The sequence below is a fragment of the Uloborus diversus genome, unplaced genomic scaffold (assembly GCF_026930045.1).
Source record: "Uloborus diversus isolate 005 unplaced genomic scaffold, Udiv.v.3.1 scaffold_13, whole genome shotgun sequence".
NCBI classification, from domain to species: domain Eukaryota; kingdom Metazoa; phylum Arthropoda; class Arachnida; order Araneae; family Uloboridae; genus Uloborus; species Uloborus diversus.
This window is the reverse complement of record NW_026557987.1, coordinates 2,467,483-2,492,017: the sequence shown is the minus strand read 5'-3', so window position 1 is coordinate 2,492,017 and position 24,535 is coordinate 2,467,483. Positions and strand designations below refer to the sequence as shown.

The 24,535-nt window shown below is 31.0% G+C and overlaps 1 protein-coding gene across 1 annotated transcript in view; it reads right to left on the bottom strand.

The window, feature by feature from the left end:
• Positions 1-513: 513 nt before the first annotated feature.
• LOC129232619 (CD109 antigen-like) overlaps positions 514-24,535 on the bottom strand; it is a 186,107-nt gene continuing 162,085 nt past the window's right edge. Inside the window, exons 11-13 of the mRNA XM_054866750.1 lie at positions 18,493-18,570; positions 17,453-17,675; positions 514-572 (exon numbers count right to left, since the gene is read on the bottom strand). Of these exons, the coding sequence (XP_054722725.1) occupies positions 514-572; positions 17,453-17,675; positions 18,493-18,570 (360 nt within the window). The remainder of the gene's footprint in view (positions 573-17,452; positions 17,676-18,492; positions 18,571-24,535) is intronic.

Genomic DNA, 24,535 nt, shown 5'->3' with positions numbered 1-24,535 from the left:
ATCGTCCATTTTGTGTTCAAACATCCATGAAAAAAAGCGGGTTTTTCGAAAAATCAAAGTGTCATAAATAAAAAAATAATAGAGATAAAAATCTAAAAATTTGGACTTTTGATTACCTCAAAGGGTACAATTGATGAGCCAAATTTCAAAGAAATACAAAAAGGTGAGGGAAAAAACTTTGGATCACTTGACATGGAATGACCCTATACAAATATCATTTTTAACTGAAATTTAAAATGAAAGAATGGAGTGGAGCTAGTTTTTAGTCTAATTAAAGTGTAGAGGAAGTTCTTGAAGATTTTAGCATCTCTATTAAAGTTCACCCATAAACCAACCCATTTGCTTCGCCCTTGGTTGTGACCATAAAACAAAAATGTGTAATTTGACCCCCTGATTTTTGTTTCTGGCAAACATTAAAACTCTTCTCTTGATGAATTCCTAGTCATGATCTTGATCGAAGTTTTGAAATACATATTTCTTTAATTAAATAAGTATTGAATGTCAATTTTATTTTTATCTACCTGCAGTTCTTTCACTTGGAGGCTCTTCATCGCTGCTATCGGTGCACAAATCTAAAGAGAGAGAAGTGTTGATTTAAATTCAAACTCAAATAAATAAATAAATAACATAATAAATAATTAAATAAAACAAGAACAAAAATGATAGTAATGCATACGATTGTATGCAAAATAGTACAGCTTACTGGATTTGTCTGAAGATCTAAAGTTACAGGAAGTTATTTTTAACAAATTAAGAACAATTTTTAACTATACGTTAACACGTTTTACAGTTTCCATTTTGCAGCTACTAATTGTCCGCTTACCAGGAGACGGCTGGAACTTGGCTTCGTTGTTTTTCGCTGTTTTTGGATTAATGCATATTGATTTGTTTTTATGTTATTTTGTCACAAATTTAAGTGTAACGAAAATAGCAGCAGATAAACGAAGCCAGTGACGTAGTAAGACTTTTTCGCAGATTTAAAATGCGCACCGAAGTTAAGACTATCTAATCTTTACTAGCACATGAATGTGTTTACCGATCCTTCAAGCACTAACAGAACTCTGGGTTTGAGAAAACTGGGTGAAGTACAATTTCGAGTCTTTTATTCTATCTATATTACTTATCCCGCAGGTTGCATTCATGTCAGTCAGTTACCATGCTTTTAAGATTTTTTTTAAACATCATCTAAAGTGCGTTTTAATATTTCAATTATACCTAGAAATTCAGCTTGATGAAGTCAATGTGTTAGGATACAATGTTTATTTATTATTTTTTATGGATAGTTTGTGTTACATGTTTGTAATATCAGCCAGTTACCAACTTGTTGTAAATGCTGCAAATATTTATTTTAGCAATAGAGTGCCGCCGTTTATATGAATCACCTTTGTTCTAATCAGTTTTGATTTCATAAAGCGGCTGATGCATTAAAGCGGCTAATTCAATAAAGCTGGATTTTGTTCGGTTTTTTGCAATTTGATTCATTAAAGCAGTTGATTCAATAAACTACTGATTCAATTAACCGTCGTCAAGTGTATTAAGTTTAACAAATGCTTTCTCGTTGCTTACCTTTTATATAAACTTATTTATAAGTTTAGCTGCTTAATTTTGAATATTTGCAAAAAGAAAAATTTCAGAGCGTAAGTCTGTTACAAAGCTGTTCTAATTACTGTAATTCTTTATTGTAGCAATATTTTCCAACTCAAATGCCATAGGCCAAAAGTTTAATCGTTGTTCTTTTATCCTGATTTTAATTCGTTTAACTTGAAGAAAAATCTCTTACTGAATCAGCATTACTTTTCACACAGGTTGCATTCATGTCAGTCAGTTAGCATGCTGTTTCCAAAATCACCCAATATGTATTTTGGAAATTCAATTACATTATGAAATTCAGCTTAAAAAGTATAATAGGCGAGAAGAAAATATCTTTTTAAAAATTAATAATTTGTGGTTTATGTTTCAAAAGACTTATCGTTTTGCTCTGTGAATATCAGTCAGTTACCCATGGAATTGCCTTTATATATATATATATATATATATATATATATATATATATATATATATATATATATATATATATATATATATATATATCTATATATATATATATATATATATATATATATATATCTATATCTATATCTATATCTATATATATATATATATATATATATATATATCTATATATATAAAAATGGAGTTTGGTAAATTTGTTCCCTAAGATCTCAGAAACTACCTGGCATATTTGGCTGAAACTTTCACCGTTTGTTCAGTTTGGTACTGGGAAGGTTTATAGACCAGTTCGAAAAAAATCCGATTGATAGTTCCCTTTTTATTCCAATTTTAATCCCAATTTTCGCATAAATGCCCCAATATGGGGTGGAAAAAAACGTGCACATACTAACATATGTCCATCGAAAGCGCCAATTTTTCTGCTGAAGATAGCATTTGTTCGAAGTTTCTAAGTTGTATAAAAAACGAGTTATGAGCTAAAAATAAAAGGATTTGGCTGGTCATTTTCTATTTAAACGGAACATAAATGAAAATAATGGGTTTTTTTTTATTATTATTTATGCGGATTGGACACTTACTATCCAATCAATCAGCTGAAATGTCGCCAAAATTTTTGCAGAAAGATTCAGTAGCTGATGCATTTGGTAGTTTTTTCAACTGCCGCTGTTTTTGAAGCCAAAGGCTGCGTAATAATGTTTCTCAGCTTACACCATGTAAACAAAATATCGCCAATCAAAGAATCTTTGAAAAAAATTTTTTTACTGTGTAAAATAATACAGCAACTAAATAAGGCAAATCCATAAAGAGCAAAAAACCTTCCACAAATTTTATTTTTGCGCAATTTCAAACAGTCGCCAAATTTTACTACTTATTTTGGAAACATTTGGGATGAAACCGTTTAGCGCCATTTTATTTTGACCAAAAGTATCTCAGCATCTGGCGACAATATTTCTATAATAAAAATTAGTAAGAGGGGGGAGTATTATCGAAGGTGTCCCAAAATGATTCTCGCAAATTTGGTAACATTTTAAACCGCACTAAGTGCGCACAATAATAGAAATTTCCCCAAAAAAGACTAAAGCAAGTGTAAAGGGAACACGGGCGGCTACATTTTTTAAAACAGTTCGTACATCAATAGCCATACAGAGAAGGTTTTAGATGTAAAAAAAAGTACTAACAGATAAATATTTTTAAACATGTAAAGTTTAATTTCATATTTCGGAAATTCTTCAAATTCGTATATGCTTAAATGTCGTGCTTTCGTTTCTAAATGAATACTATTTTGTTCTTTATACTTATTGCTATTTTAGTTTTATGAGTAAGAAAGAAGCTCGATTTTTAATCACGTCAAAAAAGATTGTTTTGAATTCCTTCGCTTAAAACAGAAAACAAGAACAACTAACGATTGTTTCTCATAACTATTACTGACCCGGGCAACGCCGGGTATTTTTGCTAGTATATATATATATATATAATTCTGTATACACTAAATATTATGAAAGTATTTAAAAATTAAAAAGTATTAGCATAGTAATATGAAACATGTGTCATTCAAACAAAACTTCGAAATAAAGTTTCACATCTGTTGCTTAATTACTTAGATTGAAAAAAAAATTACCTTCTTCTATTTCCATGTCTTCCAAAGTCCTACCCATCTGAGATGGGAGCTTTCCTTTTTCTAAACACAAAAATATCTTCGATAGTTTTGCTCGTTCCATGACTTCATCTGGCAATCTGTAGTATTCCCTGTGTATGTTTATATCGTGTCCCATAAATTTTGCCAAGCAATCTAGTTCGTTACTTTTCAGATTTAAAATTTGTGACAGGGAGGCAACGTGCTTCCGTTGTTTGGTGGAACGGATGAGTTTGGGGAATTTAGCACCACACTCTTCGGAAAATTTTGCGAGGCAGTCATTCCCTCTGTAATAACGTAACGAGCCTCTTTCACAAATTGCAAATATATATTCGTTTTCTTCGGCTACGCCAACTTTGCGCCTTAATTTGATCAATAACTGAATTATGTTAACAACGTCTGGCGTCAACAATACAGGGACAACTCTATCCCCCTTCCCTAAAATTTCCATTCGAGAGAACAGTTTACAAAGAGCCTGCTCTTTTTTCGTGAGCTCTGAAATGAGGTCTGTGTTTTCACCTGCTTTTATTGAGGACTGGAAGTCATTTAACTTGATCCTTGAGACTTCCCCACATCTTCGGCGATTGAACGTTATCACTTTTGTTAATATTAATTTCGCCATCTTCTTCCATGCCTCTGTTAGTTGTTCAGGGGTTGATTGGGGGTCTTCCAGTACGGTTAAGTTTTTCTCAGTATGAATCTTCAAATAATCATGAAGCAGTATGATATCGCTGCTTATAGGGAGAAGTTTTGGTACATTCTTTCGGGCTGCTTTTTGGTCCCTCAAGATTTGCGCCCTAATTTCAGCGGAAAAACTTAATGAATGTAGTTTCAAAAACCTTTCAATTTCTTCCACTTTATCTTTATCATTTAGTCGCAAGGCATCTGTTAAAATTATATTAGCTACCGATTTTAGATGGATACCTAATTTCCTGGCCAGCTCAGGGGTTCCATATTTATTTTGCTCTACATTGAACTGTGCAACTTCTTTAATTGCCTTAAGTATGATATCGTATTTGAGTGATTGCAAAATGTCTTTTATAAACACATTTTTTTCTCCTGATACTTCTCTAAACGCAAGAACCAGGCGAGCAACTTTTCGGGAGTTATTCCTTATCTCCTGTTTTCGGTGCTCCCTATTTCCTCCTTTTTTTGCGTACATTTTTGCAATATATTTGCATATTGTTACATCACTTTTGATTACGTTTGTAACTTTATCAAGTCTTATAGATGTCAGAATATTTTTTATATTACTGTCTATATCCACAGGAATCGGTAGTAACTCTTTTCCTTTCCTAACGGCACTGGAGAATTTCTTTTTTTTTTCCCTGCAAGAGGGCATTTGTGCTTCCAAAGATCTTTCTTTGCGTAATAGCCGTAGCAGCTACTGCATGGAATGTACTGATCGTACGACGCAGTGTTGTTCTGGGGTCGGTAAACAACCATGAAATCACCTTCACCTCTTCGAACAACATCACAGTTGTTTTTGTAACTACCGAGGTTTTTTAATTTCATCAACAGGTTTTTTTTTCCGGAGAATTTCTTTTCCGAATGAAGAAGGGAAACTTGTCTTATCTCATCTTCCTCCTGATGGGCACTTTCAAAATGCCTTGGTAATTTGTCATATTTATTACCACAAAACAGACACACATATTTTTTGTCCCACCTTCTTTTAATATCATTGTTTGTTCCTACTACAACAATGCTCTTTGTATTTTGGGGAACAGATGGGAGGACGGCGCTGTCTTCCATTTTAGATAACTCATCTTCATAGTCTGAATATGGCTCAAAATTTGAGCTTTCGGAGCTTGACTTCATCTCTGAGATTGTATCGGAATCTGAATCAATTGATTTTGTTTTTTCTTCATCGTCCATGAAAACCACCATCCTTTTACTCCTACTTTTGCCTTCCAGTTTCTCTTCCGTTGTTTTCTGAAAAAGTTGAACCTTTTCCCCCCTCTTCCTCCCTTTTCTCGCAATTGGGTGCTTTTTCTCCTTTTTCAGTTAATTTTGTTTCTTCTACGAGTATTTCTGAAGTTTTTTCAACCGCTTTCACTTTAATTTTCTTCTTCTCTGTAATGCTTCCTTCACTATCTGCCAGATGTGCAGTGGAAACTTCTCTTGAACTCGGGTGTGTTTCGTTTTCTTGTTTGTTTTGTTGCTTGCAATTGGGTGCTTTTTCTTTTTTTTTCAGTTGTTTTCGTTTCTTCTACGAGTATTTCTGAATTTTCTTCAACCTCTTTCACTTCAATTTTCTTCTTCTCTTTAACGTTTCTTTTCCTATCTACTAGATGTGCATTGGAAATTTCTCTTCTTGACCCCGAATATGTTTCGTTCTCCTGCTTCTTTTGTTTATTGTTTTCTTGTTCCGTCTTTTGCAGCGGTTTGGTCTTCACTAAAAGATAGGATTGATATTTTTAATTCAAATGTCAGTAATTTTAGCTGCGCAAAATAATAAATAACACAAGAATGTTTTAAAAATTAGAACAGTATTAGCACAGATCGTTCAGCCGAATCCCTGCTCTTTTTGAAATTTTATTTTAATTTCATCTCTAACTTGATTTTTTTTTAATCCCATGTTCCTCAATGCATATTTAGATTTCAATGAAAATTTTTATTTAGGTAAACCATGCATATCTATGAGAGAATGCAAAGTATGGAAGTTTAAAAACTGTTTGTTGCTTTGTTATTGAAATTAGAAGTTCATGCTTACGCTGCGGCCTAAATTTTCAGAGTTCATTGCAGCCAGTTTGTGAATCAATAACTCCGTAAGTTATAAACGTACACTTAAAAAATAAATATTTCCACATTCTATAAACAAATCTCTATTGGGAAAAAGCATTGGATCTTTTTTTGAACCTGAGATATTAACAAAGATTGAAATTTTGCCAATTTACTTCAGATTTCAAATCACTCTTCTAGCTCTTTTAATGAAAAAATAACAGTAAAAATGATTCAGATTGAAAAAATATCTATAACTAACTATCTGCTATAATTTAGTAATTGTTTATGAATTTCGTGATGAAGAAATCGTACTTTAAAAAGTCAAAAAATTCCGAAAATTTCATTTTTTTCCTCTATTTCAGATGTTTTTTTGAAGATGAGGGAATGCTCTAAATTTACTCAATTTTTTTACGTAACATATTGAAGTGTCTTTTAGATGCTGCTAAATTTTAATAATTGGAATCGGCGTATTTTTGTTAGTAGAGTAACTTGAACTAAGTGAAAATTTCATTAGTTACTTATTTTTATTGTAAGTTTAGCAAAACTAAACATTTCTTTCTTGTTTCATTTTCTCAAAAACACGCTTATGAAGTACTTGCTGAAATGTTTCCTTAATTATTGTGTTGATTTTTTATTTATGTTTTAGTGTGTAAATTGACTACCAAAATTGCTTAATTTCAAAGACCTGAATCTTTTTTACAAACCAAATACTAAAAACAATGTATATAACATGTATAGTACTTGAATGGAATATTCAATTGGCTAAGAAATTTTATTTTTAATTCCATCCCCTTTTGGTTTACAGGGGTCTAAATATGTCATTTTGTCATTTTTCCGATTTTTGAGGGGCTGTAATCTATAAAGAGTGCACAAACACACAGCAACAGTTACATATTCTTTTTAGCATGGTTCCAGTGATTAGTTTTTGCCGTATTTCATTTTGTGTTTCCGTCCCCTACGCGAGTTATCTCCCTTTGAAATGAGTAAAATTTTTGCATTTGACTTTGAACTTTAAACCGTTGCCATTATTTTAATTATTAACTTACAGCTACGTAACCCAGCATGTAAGACTATCAACTTATGCACTTTAACATCAAAGCATTACATTAACTGTCATAAATATAATTCAAATACATTTTGGCCAAAATGCAAATGTCTAAAAGTGCCAGTTTTGACTACGAAAATCACTTTAGATGACCTCTAAAAAATCAAAGATCCAGTTCAGAGAAAAAATAAAAGTGGTTTTAAACATCTTTCATATGCAGCTTTTAGGGATATGAATTTCAAACAAATTAAAAATGGTCGAGCGCACACATCCGTCGAACCTGTATGGATTGACCCCATAACACACAAAGAAAATGCTATTTTTCTGAATTTTATTTTACGTTTGGAAATGGAAAACCAATTTCGAGTTTCTTCAAGGAAATAGTAAAAAGACAGCTCTATATTCTTGCAAAATTTTAAAGTTGTCTGAATTTTCCCTCATTTGAATTTTTGTGCCTATGTGAAGGGGAAAATCATCATTTTACAATATGTCACAATGTTTAAAACTGATTTTGAAGGTAAAGGAGTTAAAATAAAACTTCAAAAGTAAGGTCTTTCTATTATGATACTTGGCATATTATTAGGTATTAATTTCAGCAAAGCTAATGCATTCCTTAAAGATTGAGATTAAAAAATAAAATGCTGAATTATGAGAAAACTGAAATATTTTCAGTTTTTGAAGCTTGGTTAAAAGTTAACTATAATAACTTTGAAAATTTTACTGATATCAGATAAATTACCCTGCTCCATAGATTGCAACAACATATAACTTTTATGTTTTGATTAAATAGTTAATAAAATACATGCCTTAAAAATGCAACATTTAGCATTTATGAGAATGCTGTTCAATTTGACCAATTTTCAATCGCATGTAGCTATTCAAATAAAAAATATTAAGCAAAAATATTTTAGGTATTTCTATGCAGGCATAAAAGGAACCTGTATACCAAATTTCATAAAAATCTGTTGCCATGCGGCAACCGCTTTTTTTGTGAATTTTGCTCATTTCGTATGGAATGACCCTACATTATTCTATCCCTTTTTTGCTCATATTATAAATTTTCGGGTTGTCAGTGGTGGTATTTTACATTATTCTAGAGTTTTGTTTTCGAGTTTGATAAAACGAATTTTCAGTAACTCGAATTTTTTTCGAAATCCCTGCAACTTCCACTTATCGAAGTTTCACTGTACAGTATTTCACTCAGAAGTATTTTATTCGCGACCTGCAAGATATTAACGCTGCATTCTGAAGTCAGGTAATCACCAAGTAAAGGCCTGATTTAAATAATTGATAGAAATTGGTTGTAGTGAAAAACTATTAACTTTAGATTTATGTAATGCTTTTACTTATAAGCACAATATAATGTCAAGAGACTTACCGTATCGTTCATTTATTATGGAAACTTCTTCGTCGTCTATGAATTTTACTTTTACCATTTCTTCCTTATGATATATTACAATTGCATCGTAGTAGCCAACATTTTTCATTTTGCCCTTACTATCTCATTCTTCTTAAATAGCTTTTTGATAGATTTCTGAAAGAGACGGAGGGAAACAGTTACGGATCATGAAGTCAAACACAAGACCATATGAAGTAGTGAGAGGCAAAAGGATGTAAGTGGCAAAGTAAAAAAAAATTGGGGAAACCCGTACAAAGGACAGCTGAATCTCTCCTCTGTCTCGGGACAAGGAATAGTACTAGTAGCTCTGGCAAGTGCTGCTGTACAGCATGATTTAGAAAAAAGACTTGTCAATGAAAGGATCTATCCACTTACATCCCTTTTCCTCTCACTGCCTCAAATGAAGAATGAAAAGTAAATCTATGCAATTTGAATTAATAAACAGAAATTTACGCTGTCTGTTCACGTCTAATAAGCAGTGTTGCATTTGCCAGGGTCATGGAATAAACCAGTGGCGTAGCAAGAGGTGTTTTTTTCTTTTTCTTTTTTTGACCAACCCTCATTGTAACAAATTATCTCTACGGGTTACTGATTCACAATACTATTTTATAATTTATACTATTTTGTATTTTTATCCTCCCTTTCCATTAATATGTTACGATGCTACTCACCATTGCCCACAAACATATAAAGTTGGATTTTGCGAAAAAAAATCCTTAATTTTATTCATGTGATATATAAACGTCTCCAAAATCGATACTGCTGAAGTAAAAAATTTAATGTTTAATTAAGCAAGCCAATAAAGAAGATTAACAGTTACATTACAATGCAAAAAAAATCCGCCAAATAAATTTACTTAGCTATTAAATATATATCATTTGAATATGTCATAATGGCCTATATAATATAAGTGTTGGATCCGATTTAGCCTTAAGTTACATTAGCCCGAGCTCGAATTAAATTTGTACCAAATTTAGGGCTGCAGGTGCTGTGGGGCTGCTGGGCATACAGCCGTATGTAATTAGAATGGCCGTAGCAAAAGTAAGTCTGAAAAGTCGTTATAGGGTCATTCCATGTCAAATCGACCAGGGGTGATCACCCGAGGTTCTCAGATCTTGATGAAACTTCGTGAGGCTGTTCTATACATGGATATAAGAATAACTTGAAATTTTTATCTTAATATGGCAATTACTTTTTGAATGGCAGCACTTTAAAATTTTCCCTAAAACTTGTCGTTCAGCAAAAATCGCATACCCAGCAACCGTACATACCCCCCTATGCATTTTTCACTATAAAATATTTATTTTTTGAGATAGAGAGTTAATTTTTTTTTTTTTTTTGCATTTTGATCAGTATTGTACTGTAAAGTCAAATTTATAATTAGATTTAAGATTTAAATCAGTTAAAATAACTAAAAAAATCTTTAAACAGCGAAATTGAGTTTAATTTCGCACATAGACTTGTGCTCAGAAAGTGCTAAATAGCATTTTTAGCCCTCCAAAACTTCCAAAACCCAATATATCCTCGGAAAGTAGATTAAAAATGGTACAAACTTGTGCAATAAAATTGGTGGGGTTTGGAGTTTTATTCAAGTTAGAGATGATCAAAACTGTACTTTTGAAATGCACAAAAATCAAACAAGTGTTCTGTGCTAGATCAAAAATAAAATAATAAATAAAATCAGGCATTCAGCATCATCAAGGCATGTTAATTAAATACATTAAAGTGAAGAAAAAATATTAATAATAATGTATGAGCTTTTTTCATAATTATTTAGAACGACTGCTGAAGTTGAGAACTCCCAACTTTTGAGTTTGTTCTCTTCTATCACCCATCAAATATACAGGGAAATACCAATTTCAAGGGAGAAGTGGATGAATTTATTAGCTCTTAGAGAAGCCAGCTTCATCCTCACAAGTTTCAATCATGCTGTAAATTAAATTCCTACAATTTTTTTCACATTTTTTTTGTTAGTCCCAACTATAATTAAGTCTTTGAAAATGTACAATGAAATACAAGTCCGAAAATACAAAATAAAATTAGTTAAACAGAATTTTGTACACATTATCGTAATAGTTTCATTTACGAAACAATACATGTTTTTTTTGTTTTTGTTTTTTTTTTCCTTGCTTTCTTTCTTATCTTTTTTTTTTTTTTTTTTTTTTGGAACTTTAAATAAAAGTACGTGCTACGTACTTTAGATAATATTATTAAACCTGGCATTTTCATAAATAGAATTATTTAGTGAAATAATTGCACGGATATCTTGGCACCTGCAGAACGATTGCCTGATAATTGTGACGTTGAACCAATATTGCTTGCTTAACAAAAGAAAAAAGTAAACCTACGTAGGTTAAAGAAGATTTTGATTTCAGAATTTCAAATGATAGAGTTAAAATAAAGATATAAATTTCTCACTAAATCAGATTTTAAGTGGTGATTTGAGCTTGGACTTCCGAAAAACCCTTGTGAAATAATTGTAAGATTTTGATTCATAACATTATTAAAACTTCTGAAAATGAAGGTGGCATCGCTAAGAGCTAATAAATGCATCCACTTCCCCCTAGAAACTAGCTATTTCCCTGTAAATCTGATGGGTGATAGAAGAGCCCAACCTCAAAAGTTGAGAGTTCTCAACTTCAGCAGTCGTTCTAAATAATTATTAAAAACCACTCATATATTAACATTAATATTTTTCTTCACTTTAATGTATTTAATTAACATGCCTTGATGATGCTGAATGACTGATTTTATTTATTACTTTTCTTTTGATCTAGCAGAAAACACTTTTGTTTGATTTTTGTGCATTTCAATAGTACAGTTTTGATCATCTCTAACTTGAATAAAACTCCAAATCCCACTAATTTTATTGCATAAGTTTGTACCATTTTTAATCTACTTTCCGAGGACATATTGGGTTTTGGAAGTTTTGGAGGGCTAAAAATGCTACTTAGCATTTTCTGAGCACAAGTTTGTCCGAAATTAAACTCAATTTCGCTGTTTAAAGATTTTTTTAGTTATTTTAACTGATTTAAATCTTAAATCTAATTATAAATTTGACTTTACAGTCCAATACCGATCAAAATGCAAAAAAAAAAAAAAAAAAAATCAACTCTCTATCTCAAAAAATAAATATCTTATAGTGAAAACTGCTTATGTATGTAAGGTTGCTGGATATGCGATTTTTGCTGAATGACAAGTTTTAGGGAAAATTTTAAAGTGCTGCCATTCAAAAAGTAATTGTCATATTAAGATAAAAATTTCCAATTATTCTTATATCCATGTATAGAACAGCCTCATGAAGTTTCATCAAAACCTGAGAACCTCGGGTCAGAGGTTCACATTTTTGCTGGTCGATTTGACATGGAATGACCCTATAAAATTCGTAGTTTTCAGAAAGATTTGCTCTTTCACTTAAGGATTTGAGTTCAGCCTAGGACTTTTCGCTGAAATAGAAACCCTTATATCTGCTATTCTAATTAACTGAGAAAATTGGAGAAAGCTTTACTAATGCTGAAAAGAAATCACTTTCGAACGACATAGAATATTATGGGGTGTGAGGAATCTTTTATCCCTTTAATTGTCAGTTTGTGTAAAATTTTAGCTTAAAAAATTAATTGCAAAAGAACAAATTTGAAATTAAAAAAATCAAACCATAGGTACAAACCCCCGGGGCTCCAAGTAATTTTGTACCAAATTTTGGGGCGGTAGGTGCTATGGGGTCTCCTGTACCCAGGTCCACCACAGACTTCCTTCCGCAATTTCTTTGACCTTACTTTTTTTTTTAATATACGAGAGCAACTACTAAAAGCAATGCATCGCATATCATGTCCCTGATCTCGAATGAAATTTGTACCAAATTTTAGGGCTGCAGGTGCTATGGGGCTCGTGGACATACAAGCAATAGTAAGTTTGAAAAGTCGTTATAAAATTCGCGGCCATTTGCTCTTTAGTTTCAAGATTTGGTGAAAATAGTAGCTCTTATATCTGCTGTTCTAATTGATTGAGGCAATTGGAATAAGCTTAATCTCAGCAAAAACAACCCGGTTGTAAAAATTTCCCCACCAAGAAAACCTTTAACTCTTCCTCAATAAAAAGAAAGCCTTCATCCTAAAACAAAAACACTCAGCCATAAAAAGTCATGATATCTAGTTTGCCCGGCAAGTATCTGCCAAGCTAGCATCCTCCCTGTTATCCTCTTTCTTCACACCCTGTTTCCGTTAGAACCACCTTCCACCTTCAACTCCTCAGAAATATGGATAGATATCCTTTAAATTGTTTATCTAGGTTGGCGGGAAGCTTTTTGCTCACCAAGCAACCACCTCAATTCGCCAAACAAGATAAACAATTCAAAGGATCTATCTATATTTCTGAGGAGTTGAAGGTGGGAGGAGGTTCTAACGGAAACAGGGTGTGAAGAAAGAGGAGAACAGGGAGGATGATAGTTTAGCAGATACTTGGCGGGCAAACTAGATATCATGACTTTTTAAGGCTGAATGTTTTTTTGGTTTATAATGAAGGCTTTCATTTTTGTGGGGCAGAGTTAAAAGTTTTCTTGGTGGGGAAATTTTTACAACAGGGTTGATTTTGCGGAGATATCACATCTTTTTGCATTGATATTATTACTTTGTCTGCAATTTTAGAATTGAGAATTTCAAGTCATAAATATTTAGTTGAAACAACGTTGTTTTGTGTTTTTAAGGACAATAATGGCATGCTTAATGGCAACAATAATGGCTTAATTTTACGTCCTGTTATTTTCTGACCAGTAAGATTCTATGTTCGTTTGTTTAGAATTGGACCGTTTAAACTTTATTGCAATTCTTGATTCCTCTCTGTTGCAAAGAAAACTGCATGGATAATAAAATACTATATTTTAAATTATATTGTTTTCGAGTATTTTACAAGATCGTAATGAATTCTATTAGTTTCTTTATTTGACGGATTATTCAACATGTTCATGAAGTTTTTTTTTTAATCTTTCACAACTTGCATGATATATTAATCTAGCTTTTGTTTAATGACTTCTTTCTTAAATCGCGGATTATTTTACGTTTTATGGGATAATTTTAATTGTTAGTTGATTTATCTTTCTTTTGATGGAACTCTTTGTCTTGTTTACTACCTAGTTTTGTTTAAAAGTTGACTAAAAAGACAAAATAACGTATGTTATGACCAAGCAAAAAAATAAATAAACCAAGTCTTTAAATATTTTAAATTTAAATGAGTCAGAAGATGTATGCAACTGTACTCTACGTCAAATCGCGGATATCACAAATTTGCCACAGCAACTGCGTAAACGCGTGGACTTAGCTCATTTCAAAAGTCTTGCTTAAATTAACTGCAAAAATTTTGTATGTTAATAAAAAATTACTGCTAAACACGGATATCCACACACATATTTCATAAATTTCAATCCATAATCTGTTATGTTTGTGAAAAATGCATTAATTTAGAAAATAAGCAAACCAATAAATAAGTGCTAGTTTTCGCTTTCAATTATAAAGTTGGATGTATATATACATATGCGTACAGTTACATATAATATGTCACGCAAAATATTTTCATGGTTTAACCCCAGTTTTGCCGACATTTAAAATTTCTTCCCCCTTAAATATATCAAAACTGAAAAACATTAACATAATAAGTTTTGTATCGGTTCAACTGGGGGTGGGGGGGGAGGGTCTGTATCCTAATCTTATTCATTAATGTTTCTCTGCTTAAATATAAACGAACTACTAAGAATCAAAAAAGAGAAAGCACAATGAGTCAAGTCCGTGCGCATGCATAGTCGCTGTGGCAAATTTGTGATTTCCGCGATTTAACGTCTAGTTACAGCTGTTGGATCTGTTTTATTAGTCTTGATTAAATTTCATTTCCAAAGACAAGTTTTGAATAGTTGTTAGATCTTAGATCTGTTCTAGCCTTGTAATGATTTGCAATGAACTCTTTCCTTGTGGCAGAACCTTCAAAAAACTAGAAGGTTAAGTTTTGTTTATCCTTCTTTCATAAAAAAAATAAAGCCACTATTGATCACTACATTATACGAACAAAACTTAATTGTAAGGATTTTACAACTTTGACTTTATATTTTTATACAGGTTTCATGTTTTTAAGGATTAAATCTGCATGTTTTAAATTTTAAGTGAACTTGATGATTTATTACATGCTGAACTATTTTATTTTAACTTATTATTAATTCTTGCTTGAATGAAAAAAAATTGAAACTTTTACGTGTTTTCCAATAACAATTAGTCTCTGCGGCAATTTAATTACCGACTATCAGTTTATCAGCTTATATTTTTATACAGGTTTCACGTTTTTAAAAAAAATAAAATTTAAGACGTACAGATTTAAAGTGAACTTGATGATTTACTTTATATTGAACTATTTTTTTTACTTATTAATTCTTACTTCAATGAACATAAAGTTAAACTGACCTTTACTTTTTTTTTCAACTGCGATTAGTCTCTGCGAAAATTTAACTATATATTAGTTTTTTATCAGCCTATAAAAGTTAATCTTCTGGTAGACTTGATCGTGGTTCTTTGTTAACTTTAGAAACAGGTGTCAAGTTTTAAAGTTTATCCTTCCATCATTAAAAAAAATAAAGCAACTAACGATCACTAACTTATTAGAACAATACCTTATCGTATTTTTTTACCAGGTTTCATGTTTTAAAAAAAGGAATAAATCAGCACACTTTAAATCACGTTACATTTTAAGTTTACTTGATGATTTTACTTAATGAAGAACTATTTTTTTAAATTATAAATCCTTACTTTAATGAAAAAAAAGTTAAATTGACTTGAGTTACGATCAGTCTCTGCGATAATTTAATAACAGTTTGTCAGTTTATAAAAGTTTTTCTTCTGGTAGACTTCATCTTAGTTTTCAACTAACTTCAGAAACATGAGTCAGGTTTTGTTTATCCTTCTTTCATAAAAAAAATAAATAAATAAAGCCACTATTGATCACTAAATTATACAAACGAAACTTAATCTTAAGGATTTTACAACTTTGACTTTATATTTTTATACAGGTTTCATGTTTTTAAGAAGGATTATTAAATCTACATGTTTTAAATTTTAAGTGAACTTTATGATTTACTACATGCTAAACATTTTTATTTTAACTCATAAATTCTTACTTGAATGAAAAAAAAAAAAAACTTACTTTTACGATTTTTTCAATTACGATTAGTTTCTGCGAGAATTTAACTATAGATTATCAGTTTATCGGCTAATAAAAGTTTATCTTTTGGTAGACTTGATCTTGGTTCTTAATTAAGTTCAAAAACACGAGTTAAGTTTTGTTTATCCTTCTTTCATTAAAAAAAATAAATAAATAAAGCAACTATTGATCACTACCTTATTCAAACAAAACTTAATCATAGGGAGTTTACAACTTTGACTTTATATTTTTACAGGTTTCATGTTTTTAAAAAAGATTAAATCTGTATGTTTTAAATTAAAACTGAACTTGATGATTTACTTTATATTGAACTATTTTTTTTAGCTTATTATTTCTTACTTTAATGAAAAAAAGTTAAACTGACATTTACATTTTTTTCAATTGCGATTAGTCTCTGCGACAATTTAACTATGGATTAGTATTTTAACAGCCTATAAAATTTAATCTTCTGGTAGACTTGATCGTAGTTCTTTGTTAACTTCAGAAACACGGGTCAAGTTTTAATATTTATCCTTCCTTCATTGAAAAAAAAAAAGCAAGTAACGCTTACTAACTTATTAGAACAAAACTTAATCGTATTTTTAACCAGGTTTCATATTTTAAAAACAGAATAAATCTGCACATTTTAAATCACGTTACATTATGATGATTTTACTTAATGAACAACTATTTTTTTAAATTATTAAACCTTACTTTAATGAAAAAAAAGTTAAACGGACTTGAGTTACGATCAGTCTCTGCGATAATTTAATTATAGATTAACAGTTTGTCAGGTTATATAAGTTTTTCTTCTGGTAGACTTGATCTTGGTTTTCAGTTAACTTCAGAAACAAGAGTCAAGTTTTGTCTATCCTTCTTTCGTAAAAAGCGACTACTGATCACTACCTTATTTGAACGAAACTTAATTGTAGGGATTTTACAACTTTGAGTTCATAATTTTATAACATTAAATCTGCATGTTTTAAATTTGAACTTAATGATTTACTACATGCTGAACTATTTTTTTTAACTTTTTAATTCTTACTTGAATGGAAAAATAAATAAACTTACTTTTACGATTTTTTCAATTACGATTAGTCTCTGCGACAATTTTAACTATAGATTATCAGTTTATCAGCTAATAAAAGTTTATCTTTTGGTAGAATTGATCTTGGTTCTTAGTTAACTTCAGAAACACGAGTTAAGTTTTGTTTATCCTTCTTTCATTAAAAAAAATAAATAAAGCAACTATTGATCACTACCTGATTCAAACGAAACTTAATCGTAGGGAGTTTACAGCTTTGACTTTATATTTTTAACCAGGTTTACGTTCTTAAAAAACATTAAATCCGCTCATTTTAATTCACGTTGCATTTTAAGCTTACTTGATGATTTTACTAAATGTTGAACTTTTTTTTTTAAAATTATTAATCCTTACTTCAATGAAAAATAAGTTAAACTGACTTGCCTTCTCTGGGACCATTTAGTTGTACATTAGCAACACTTTTACCTTCAGGCAGGCTTGGTCTTTGTTCTTCTTCTTCTGTAAGGCGATTCAAGTTCGGTAGAGATTTGCATAATCTGTCTCTTGAACTTTCGAAGCTTGGTTTAGGATTGCAATCTTCAGGAAGTCGGTCTATGATGAACAGGGGCAGAGACGTAGTTGAATTCCTTTCACCATCGATAAATTCCTGTATAAAAACATTTTGACATAAATAAATGTTTTATCCTCTTAGATGGATTTACATATAGTAAAGCATCGTTTATATTGTCACTCTTACAGTAAACGTGAGCGCTGTGCTGTAAAAAAAACACCAAAGCCTCGAGCGCTTATCAAATAACTGGGTTCAATTGGGTCAGGCGATGGGCAGCTTGGGCTTTGTATGTGCTAAACCATCCTGGATTGCATTTTTTTATGAATCTATGCGTAAATAACCCATTTATTTTGCTGGGATGAAATCATATTTACACTTTATCGAACGTTCTGCCAGTGACAAAACACAGATATTTAGATAGCGTGCTCATGAGTTTATAGTTACGATTGATGTTCAAATTAGATAAATTGAACTGATTTTTTCTTACAAATTCAATAAAAACTGAACCAATTTCGGGAACATTTTTTTTTTTATTTTAAATGTGTTGACATGTGATAGCTCAAAAATAAATCAGTGTCATTATCCTTCGACCGGTCGTCGTTCGTCATTGACTGAATAAAACGTGGACAGCAGCTCCTGTTCAGCAAAATGTCAGGTAAATAACATCATAAAACCGAACGATCACTGCTAAACCTGTTTCGAAATGAAACGCGTTGATTTGATCGTACCGTATGATAAGATTTTAGAATTTCTTTTTTACAATCAAACTTTATTTTGAAGCTGGAAAGACTTTAGTTACAGTTTGAAATAGATAGAACGAATCCAGAGGCAACTTTTACGGATATTATTAGAGCTTAAAAATAGGACACAGAATATTTTCAGGTTGAAAATAATGGTCGTTGATTTTACTTACGAAAACAGGTGGTTTGTAATTGCGGTCAAATATGTCTTCTGTGTCGGGATTTTTGAAGTCACTGCAGGAATATTTGACCTAGAAATAAAAGGGAATTAGGTGACACTTTTTCTTTTCAACGTAAAGAAAAAAACTTTTTCTATACAAGGAACCAAAAAACAGTTTTAAAGCAGTTTGTCATAAATAAAACAAATTGTCTGATGTCTCTTTCGTTATGGGTCATTCTCCAAAAACTAACTTTCTGTCACACGTCTTTTATAGGAAAAAGTGTAAGGGTCATTCATCTATCAAATGATTTTTAATATCATCAAAAACATCTCGATTTAAACCTAACAAAAAGTTTGTAATAATTATTTCTATTTTAACATACACTTTATAACAAAAAAATCCAAAACAGGTGCCTGTGTAAAGATACCCAACAAGTCAGTACTTATTAGTTTGTGATTGAGAAAAGCATAATTTAAAAACTCAAGACGTCAAAATTCAAATGAACGCCAGGGGCTGGACGCTGGATTTTTAAAAGGTTTTTCAAATGCTGTTTTTTTAAATATTAATTGCTCAACCCTTTTCGCCGCCCAAGAAGGTAATATTGGAAGTCCTATTCAAAAGAAAAAAACACTGTAGGGGAATGTGGGGCAAATTGAAATGGTTAAGATCACTTTTTTCAAAATATACAAATTAGAAATTTGTTTTTAAAATTGCTGTACATAAAGAAAGAACACTATATTTTGTAATAAAATTTGCACTAAAACATTATTTATTTTTGACAGCAAACTTGTACCTTTAAAAAGAGGTGGAAATGTTTCCCTTCTTTTTGTTCATGGGGAAAAGTGAAAAATTAATTACTTTTTATTTGATCGCGAAAGCTATTTTTGATAGAATAAATGAGTAAAAAGAATGAATGAAGGAAAGGGGGAAAAAAATTAATTTGAATTAAGACATCTTGAATTCAAATTATGCCTTTCGCAATCACGAGTGTGTGTGTATGTAGGCGTGTGTATATGTGTATGTGTGAGTGTAGGCGTGTGTTTGTGTCTGTGTGCAGGCATGAGTGTGTGTGTATGTATTTGTGTTTGTGTCTGTGCAGGCATGAGTGGGTGTATGTATGTGTGCGTGCGTGTGTGTGTATGTATGTGTGTGTAGGGTGTAGGTTTGTGTATGTATGCGTGTGTATGTAGGATATTTACGCAACCTGGAGACGGTTTTTGCTATAGGAGCAGCAGTGTGAGGATCTGGTCGACGGTGGTGCTGCAGTGGGAGGCGGGGGGGGGGGGGGGGGGGGTATGAAATCATAAAACATCAAAAAAAACGGTCAAATGAAAGCAATAAGCAATTTGCGATTGCTCAAAAATGAAACAATAAATGAATAAATAAATACATAAATAAGGTAATACATGAGAAAAATTAAATGTTTGCATAACATAGCGGATGAAGAAGAAAATAAGTGAATGAATAAACAAATAAGGGGATTTTTAAATGAAAGAATTTGAATGGAACAACAAATTTTCTAATGTGTAAATGATTTTCAAAAAGATTGAATAAGTAAATGAAATGGACTGTATTTCTCTTTGCCCCGCACGCACTTGCAGGGGTAGAAGTGACCGACTTGTCACATATAGGGCATTTTCCGCAAAAAATGTAGGTCAAATATAGGACACATTACGTGAATAATTTTGCTATGAAAAAAGAAATAATACGTATTATATATTATTTATTTATTCCTATCAATGATTTTGTTTAAAAAAAAAAACTCAAATAAAATTATTCCTTACATCTGAAATGACTTTCCTGTAGTTGAAAGAATGATTTTTGAAAAAAAAAAGTGTACTTTATAGACGAAATGATTAAACAAAATTTGAAAAAAGAAAATTTTTATTTTTTCTTCCTCACTCATGACCCAAGTACTAATTCCACTGTTCTTTGATTTTATATCTAAACTGAAATCTTTAACACTTGTATTAAGAACAAACAGAGCTTGAGAAGGATCCTATTGACGTTTTTCAGAGTCTTCTTTATGCTTGAATGTTTCAGCATGCTGCCTCAATTGCGAAAATCCACTATTGCTTATGGGCACTGAACAGTTGCAAAAATGGCAAAAGCGGTAAAATCATCTTTTCCTTTAGTGCACCATGCACCAAAATTTGTAGATTTAATGTCCTCCTGGTTCAACAACAACAAAAAACGGGAATATAGGAAATATAGGACATTTTTCAAAAATATAGGGAATATAGGACGATTTTGATGCTTTTCTTGAAAATGTAGGATATATAGGACTACTTCGACCCCTGCACTTGACTAATTGTACAAAGCATTTGAAATACAAATAAGCTTAATATTGAGCAAATAAATACTGCACCATATATTAGTGGGTCTCAATTATAATATTTAAAATATCAATAACAATAAGTTTATCATTTAATATCATATTTGCATTCTCATTTCTTTTTTTGTTGCCATTACAAAAAACAAAAACAAAAACGAGTATAATGTGTTGACGATAAATAAAAAGACAAAGAAATGGGAACATTTTAGACGATACTAAATGGCAAAACAATATATGTAAAACACAGCAGACGATAAATTTACAAAAAGCAGAATTAGATAGTGTTTTTCCCCACACAACACTTGGACTTCACTTACGCTTTGCGAAGATTCGCTGTCATCCGTCAGGTCTGACTTGCTTTCTTTCCAGGGTTCCATTCTTGTTCTTATTCCCGATTCTTCCCTCACTTGTCGTAATATTTCCTCTGACGTGAAAAGGTCGACAGGCTTTCTGTATTTATAATAATCTCTGATGTCTTTATATATCTTTCGGAGTTTTCTGAAGACTTGTGGGCAGCAACAGAGCTAGAAGACAACGGATGGAGGAGTTTTAAATGAGGCTAATTCCTATCTTAATCATTCCAAAGCTCGTTGGCTGATTTTCAAATGCGTTGGCACATTAGGTTCGACACAATTTGAAAAAAGTTCGTTGTTATAAACATGAAAACGTTCCTAGGAATAACCGAACCATTCTGTAATTTATTTTCAAAAAACAAATAATCTAACAAATCTGGATTTAAACTATCTTAAATACTGAGTTTCAAGTCAAAATATAAATATTTATTCATTTGAGACATTTTAAGTGTTTTTAAAATGTTTTTCTCATGAGTGTTACTTTGTTTCCTAAATAAAGGGCAAAGTTTACGATACAAACACATTAAATAAAACACTAAATGTGTTTATTGCAATGACCATGAATAGCAAAAAAAAAAAAAAAAAAAAATCAGTATTGAAACCAATTTTTAAAAATACAAGAAAATTTTTATTAATACAAATGTTATATTTTAGCCCAGTGGTTGGAAGTAGCGCGCTACAAGTAGCGACGCTACTGTAGTAGCTACATTTTTGAGTAGTTTGTAGTGCAGCGCACTACTTTTTTAAAAAAGTAGTGTAGTGAGTAGTTAACTACAAAAAAATAGTAGTTTGTAGCGATTTCTGGAAACTACTTTTAAATAAATTAAAAAAAAAAAAATAAAGGTTCAAAGGAATTTGACTGGCACAAATTTTACACAAGTACATCAGCGGAGACAATGAGAAACAAGACTCATAAAAATACGAGATGACCTCAGGCATTTCATTTTTACATTTTACGTTATATCTGTTTGACGCCATTAGTTTGTTTGCCGTAGTAATTTTCATATTTCACCAATATTTATATTGAAAAATGCATTTATTTTCGCAAAAATGAAGATATTGGTGATTTTGCGAGTTGAAAATTTGGTAAATTTTATATGAACAGACCGAAGATTGAAAAACAAAAATATTTTAGCGATTCTTAAATTTTCGATAGTATTCACCAAATAAAAAGAAGCTACTGAAAATGTTATAGAAAAGGATGAAATTGAACTGTTCTGGAGGACTTACAATACTTACGAGCATTAGAGTGTTTGAGAGTATGATAACGGACATTTTTCTTAGTGTCTTCTGATGAGCTAATTTATCTTTTTTTTTTTTGTTCAATCCTCTTACGGTGTGTGTGTGTATTAAGGTGTCCCCCCCCTCCCCCCCAAAAATAGAAAGTTGAATTTTCAAGTCGCACACTCTCTTACATTTTATCCTTTTTCATCAAAAAAAAATCATTTAATTTGAACAACAGCAACAAGTACCGATCTGAAAGTGTGAACCAGCGCTTGTGTAATGCTAAGTCAAATTAAAATAAAATGTTTTTTTTAGAAACTCAAAATTTCTGTTGATAAAACGCTGCTCCTATACCCCACATATGCACCACAAAAACATTTATTCAAATTAAAAACTATTTAGACATCCCACACGTGGCCTAACATTTATAATTTTCTTGAAAAAAATAAGTTTTTGATACATATTTTCAGAAATGCAAGATTTTATGAAATTATCAGCTGAAAAATATAAACAGTAAAGTAGAAAAGTAGGTAATTAGCGTTAAATAGAAATTTTTGTTTTCATGCATTTTTTAAGTCTTCCACATAGTACTCAAATATATGGATTTTTTCCAGGTTGAGTTAAAGTTCTCATTTAAAAAATATTATTTTTTTATTATTCGTTTGTTGTTGATCTGTAAATGTGTTCGCCAGTAATTTTTTAACTTGATATTCTATTTAAATTTATACGTAATTTTTTAAAAGATAATAGAAAAAAAATCAATTTTTTAAATAAAATTTTAAATTTTAGGTCAAGTATGGCATATCGAAATGTTTTTTAATTTGAATAAATCTTCTTGTGGTTCATGTGGGGTGTTGGATACAGGGGTAACGTTTTATTAACAAAAATTTTGAGTTTCTAAAAAAAGTTTTATTTTTTTTTGATTTGGTCTAGCATACAAGTATGGTCAGGTGGGGTAAAATGGGTAGTGGGGTAAAATGGGTAGTCAAAATATATGGTTTTAAAAACAAATTATTTTAGATTAAATTTGCATTTTTTTGAGTGGGACATTATACTTGGCTGTTCTAAATTCTGTTTCACAAAATATATTTTTCGGATAGATTATTTTTTAGTGAGAGGTAACACTTTAAATTGAAGTAGATAAATTCAAGCCGCATGTTGTCTGCGTAAACTTCTATCTCCAACTCCTGATTTTTGAGAAATTTTTTATGACTGTGTCATAATATCTTTAGTTGGACATTTTTGTTGCTGCTTCAACTTACAGGGAAGAAAAAAAGATTTTTTTCTATTTTTAATCTCATATTTTGAAAATGGGGTAAAATGGGTATATGGTTAGGTTTATCATTCCAGCAGGTTGTTTTAAAAGATACAACAGAATATTTTCCTTTAAATGAATATTATTTCATTTGTGGTTAATTTAAAATGATTGAAACATAAAGGTATGCACTGCCATGACTTTATAAAATAAACTTCGCTCCATCATAACAAATAAGAAGCAAGCGGTATACTTATTCTAGAGTTTTTGTGCACTTGCGCACAAAATAACAATTTCCTGAAAATATATTGGGCCCAGCCTGTTGCTGGTTGTCACAGTTGTATTTGATTGCAATCAGATGCTACCAATTTCTCTAATGTACCTTTAAATTCTCAGAACACATCCTCGTTTCAATCCGAAAATTATACGTCACAAAGCACGATTTCGTCATCTTATAAAGATTTGAAAAGTGCAATATTGTCTGCAATTTCAACAAGAGCTTCAGAATTGACAACTACCAGCATGAGTAATTTAAATCAACTTAAATGTATGCTGGCAAATATAAGAAGTATTGACAAAAATTTTTCAAAAAGGCTAAGAGTTGAAAGTGAAAAAAATAATGAATTAAAAAACAAGAAAAAAAAAATAGTGGAAAAAAAATTTTCCATTCAGAGGAAGTATCTGGAATAGAAACTGCTAAAAATATGCTTATGAAGCAAAGTTTAACCACAGGTGCCTGGGTATAAATATTATACTTAGAGAAAACAAGCAAGAAAGAATTTATTGGCAAATATATGGCTGTTGAGAGAAATATCATGAGATGAAATATTTTTAAAAAATTCGAGATGGGGGATTTTTCTTATTTTCCTGATATAGACAACATGAATT